Source organism: Corticium candelabrum, chromosome 1 (assembly GCF_963422355.1).
Source record: "Corticium candelabrum chromosome 1, ooCorCand1.1, whole genome shotgun sequence".
Lineage (NCBI taxonomy): Eukaryota > Metazoa > Porifera > Homoscleromorpha > Homosclerophorida > Plakinidae > Corticium > Corticium candelabrum.
Genome location: NC_085085.1, coordinates 448,566 through 453,565, shown reverse-complemented (window position 1 = coordinate 453,565; position 5,000 = coordinate 448,566). Strand labels below are relative to the sequence as shown.

The 5,000-nt window shown below is 39.0% G+C and overlaps 1 protein-coding gene across 1 annotated transcript in view; it reads right to left on the bottom strand.

Moving 5' to 3' along the window:
* Positions 1-5,000, bottom strand: part of LOC134194531 (insulin-degrading enzyme-like) — a 27,542-nt gene that overhangs the window by 15,875 nt on the left and 6,667 nt on the right. Inside the window, exons 13-21 of the mRNA XM_062663478.1 lie at positions 4,906-4,986; positions 3,727-3,830; positions 3,265-3,367; positions 3,113-3,208; positions 3,028-3,054; positions 2,114-2,196; positions 1,896-2,040; positions 385-495; positions 206-326 (exon numbers count right to left, since the gene is read on the bottom strand). Coding sequence (XP_062519462.1) covers positions 206-326; positions 385-495; positions 1,896-2,040; positions 2,114-2,196; positions 3,028-3,054; positions 3,113-3,208; positions 3,265-3,367; positions 3,727-3,830; positions 4,906-4,986 — 871 coding nt within the window. The remainder of the gene's footprint in view (positions 1-205; positions 327-384; positions 496-1,895; positions 2,041-2,113; positions 2,197-3,027; positions 3,055-3,112; positions 3,209-3,264; positions 3,368-3,726; positions 3,831-4,905; positions 4,987-5,000) is intronic.

Sequence of the window (5,000 nt, the reverse complement as noted above, 5' to 3'; positions counted from 1 at the left end):
TGTTACCATTTAGTGACTAAATCATGTAATAGTGTATCAAAGAGTAACATAACATGTCAGTCTGTCTGTCTCTCAGATTGTCTATTCAAATGTTCATTTACCCGTCATCCATTCACCCACCTGTCTGTCATTAGTCTGTCCATTTGTCTGCCCATCATGCATGTCTGCTGAACAACACCACCCCCATCACCTTCACTACACTTACCTTCCAGACATGCTGCCAGCTCTTCCTTGCTCCACGCCTTCTCCATCAACAGAAAAGTCATGTGATACAACACGTGCTGATGCGGTGGCTCAGCCTTGAAATTCTTCAGACTTCTCAAGTACTAAACGCAAAACTCAACACACTCTGCACCAACACACACCACACTACCTTTCACATACAATGTCCTTAATCTCTCGAAATCGATCCTCATTGATCGTACAGTTGACCTTCTTTTGTAGAAGTTTAGAAAGTAGAACACGCTGTTTATCATTGTATCCTTTAATTCGAAGCTAAAACAGTAGAGAATATGCAACACCAGTAATAATAATTTAAATATAATAAGGATTACCATACTTGCTTGATTATCACCCCACCCTAATAGTTAGCCAGAGTTAAAGGTCAAGTATGGGATGGGGCTTACTCAAATGTTTACACCTAAAGTTGTTAATTTGTAGAACTAATTGATTTATTATATATTAACCAGCATGTTGCTACACTAGTAGAGCTTCAAACAACCACCACTACCTAAAACATAGAAACCTAATCTTCTATACGTATCTGAGTCATCAAACCTTCATACAACACGTGGTCAACAGGCATGCACAAGTTGACAAATGTCAGCATTTCTACAAATGCAAATCTAGCAAATAGTCACGTGGAAAGCACCAATTAGCACTAATTAAAGGACTAGGAGGTGTCAAAATATTAGAGCCTTAGACAAAGTTGGGGGTGGGGACTTACTTGAGCACTGGGGTAATAATCAAGCGAGTACGGTAATCCTTCTAGTTTCTGTTGTCATTATAAACCTTGAAGTCTGCATCTACTTTAATAGCAGATTCTGAGTGTCACTTGCAAGTCTAGATCTTAAGTTTTAAACTAATTTTGATCGTCTAGATTACAGGAGATTAGTGGTTCATGTACACGTGAACAACAACAGTTTAGCTTTTGAGCACTACCAAACAGTAAAAATTAATATAAATGTACACAGTTGTGTACATCTTAGACTATTAACTTAGACTTGCAAGCAATAACATGTTGATAGCTACAATGTCACTAAAGCTACCTGATCAACTTTAATGCATAAAGATGTTAGTGAAAAACCAGGCCAATGACGAGCTGCATCATATGCACATGCATACACACAAAGACAAACACAAAGACAAACAGGCGGACAGGCAGACAGACCGACAGACAAACAACAGACCAGACTATATTTTATTTTCATGTAGTAAGAACTTTATTGTAATCATTGAACTTTATTCTTAGCTAACAGACTGGCAGACAGACAGACAGACAAATAAACAAACAAACAAACAAACAGACAGACAAACAGACAGACAAACAGACACAGACACAGACAGATAGACAGACAGACAAACAGACAGACAAACAATAAACAGACAAACACACACAGAGAGACAGACAAACAAACAAACAGACAGACAGACAGACAGACAGACAGACAGACAGAAAAAAGACTGACAAACGTTAGACAAACAAATAGACAAACACATAGACAGACAGACAAACAGACACACAGACAGAAGGACTAACAGAGAGGACAGAAAGACAGGACACGCACAACACACACACACACACACACACACACACACACACACACACACACACACACACACACACACACACACACAACCCTTCCTCCTCATTTCTTGTTCAGTTATCCACTAACCTCCATACCATATTGCGTACTCTTCAGTGTAAATTCTATGCCACTTATATCCGCCGCATACGCATACTCATTAAACGCATCCTTCACCAACTCAACATACAAGTGAGTCATCACACACTGTATGGGATCCTGATAAGCCATAGGGCTACACAAACATCACAACAGCAAACTTTGATTGCACATCACTTGTGGCCTTCTAGACTGTACAAAGAGATCACCTTGTGATGTCAAAGTAAAGACACGATTTTGGCAAAAAGTAACTGTCGTCTTGTTTAAACCAAAGCTTGCAGAAAGGCGTGTCCTACATAAGACAGAACAATGTTTATAGTATTATGAGATACTATCAATAATTGTCGTTGTTATTGTTATCAATTAAAATAAATAATAAATAAATATTTTATTATTAATCATAACTGATAAACGAATATGTAAACATGTAGACAAGCAATAAACAGATGAACAAATGGAGACAAACAAATGTACTAGCAAATGTGCTGAACACTAATAAAATACACAAAATGAGCTAAACAACAAATACACAAAACAAGCAGATAGACAAACAGACAGAGAAACAGTCAGACAGACAGACAGACAGACAGACAGACGAACAAACATACAAAAGAGCAGACAAACAGACAGACAAACAAGTAAACACAAAAACATAAACAAACACAGACAGGCAAACATATACAAACAAGCAAACAAACAAACACACAAACAAACACACACAACCACACAAATGAGTAGACACACAAACATACAAACAAACACACAGACAAACACACACACACACACACACACACACACACACACACACACACACACAGACAAATGAGTAGACAGACAGACAGACAGACAAATGAGTAGACAGAAAGACAGACAAACAAGCAAGAAAGACAAACAAACAAACATACAGACAAGCAAACAGACAAACCTACAACTGAGCAAACAGGCAAACATACAAACAAACAAACAAATAGACAAACGTACAAACACAAGACTATGTAAAAAGCAGACACAAAATCAAAGACTCATAGACAAGCAGACACGACAAAAGACACAAACAGCAGCAAGTGCTCAACAATCAAGAATCAAAATGTTCATAACTCTTCAACTCTTTCAACACAAATACCTTAATGAGTACTGGTACAGTCGGACTCTACACAAAAACAGAGAATCCGTACAACACCAACCTCAAACAAATCCTAAAAAATTACTTCCGGCTGTAGAGGATGCAAACTAAAGTCGGTAGGAATAAACTCGTTGACAGGCGGCAGATGCAATTCAGGGATCGGTTTGATATCAATCCATCCCTGCACATACAATCCGTAATTTCCTAATACAAATTTATTGATTGTGTAAAAGACACCTCGATAAGTTCGGGTGGAATTTTCTCTCTTGAATATGAAGTGCCATACCACGGCTCCACCTGATCAGTGATTCCTTCGAAATGCTTGGAAACGGTCCTGAACCTGTTAACAGCAAGCACTTGACAAGCAAATGACAAGCATATTACATTCAATCTAAGATGCAACTGACATGCAAATGACATGTAATTGACATGCAAATGACATGTAATTGACATGCAAATGACATGTAATTGACATGAAAATGATATGCAATTGACATGCAAATGACAAGCAAATAGCAAGCAATTGACATGCAAATGACATGCAAATGACAAACATATAGAAAGCAAATGACATGTAATTGACATGCAAATGACAAGCAAATAGCATGCAATTGACATGCAAATGACAAGCAAATAGCAAGCAATTGACTTGCAATTGACATGCAAATAACATGCAAATGCCATCTTGTTGAGAAGTACCTGACACGCTGAGGGATTAGATTGGAGAGGACCATTTGAATGAGATCGGGTTTAAATTCGTCCATCAGATAAAGGCCAGACAAAGCCTCTTGCAAACAAAATTCCTATAAAACACACAGTCGATGACATCAGAATTCATGATTGACGTAAAAGGCGTGACTGTCCAAGTGACGTCATTATCATTAACTATAATTATATAATAACATATAATAATACGTATATCAATAATGTTGTATTACTCTTTTTTGTTTGTGTTTGTGTATATTTGTGTTGTGTTGTGCATGCATGTGTTTGTTTGTTTGTGTGCATGTGCACATGTGTGTGTGTGTGTGTGCACGCGTGTGCATGCGCATGAGCTTGTTTGTTTGTTTGTGTGTGCGGTGTGATTGTGATTGTTTGCATTTGTTTGTTTGCTTGCATTTTCAAGTTTGTTTGTGCTTGTGCATGTGTTTTGTTTGTGCATGTGTGTGAGTGTGTGTGTGTGTGTGTGTGTGTGCGCACGTGTGAGTGTGTGTGTGTGTGTGTGCTTGTGTGCATGCGCATGAGCTTGTTTGTTTGTTTGTGTGTGCGGTGTGATTGTGATTGTTTGCATTTGTTTGTTTGCTTGCATTTTCAAGTTTGTTTGTGCTTGTGCATGTGTTTTGTTTGTGCATGTGTGTGAGTGTGTGTGTGTGTGTGTGTGTGTGTGTGTGTGCGCACGTGTGAGTGTGTGTGTGTGTGCACGCGTGTGCATGCGCATGAGCTTGTTTGTTTGTTTGTGTGTGCGGTGTGATTGTGATCGTTTGCATTTGTTTGTTTGCTTGCATTTTCAAGTTTGTTTGTGCTTGTGCATGTGTTTTGTTTGTGCATGTGTGTGAGTGTGTGTGTGTGTGTGTGTGTGTGTGTGTGTGTGCGCACGTGTGAGTGTGTGTGTGTGTGCACGCGTGTGCATGCGCATGAGCTTGTTTGTTTGTTTGTGTGTGCGGTGTGATTGTGATTGTTTGCATTTGTTTGTTTGCTTGCATTTTCAAGTTTGTTTGTGCTTGTGCATGTGTTTTGTTTGTGCATGTGTGTGAGTGTGTGTGTGTGTGTGTGTGTGTGTGTGTGTGCGCACGTGTGAGTGTGTGTGTGTGTGTGTGTGTGTGTGTGTGTGTGTGTGTGTGTATGTGTGTGTGTCACACCCACACTTGTGCAACATACATGCAGTAGAGCTGATGTTTGAGATACTGTTTGAATGGGACGTGCCTTGTCCTTAAAGCGAAACTGAATTGCGTTGAGATTCTAATAAACAGCAA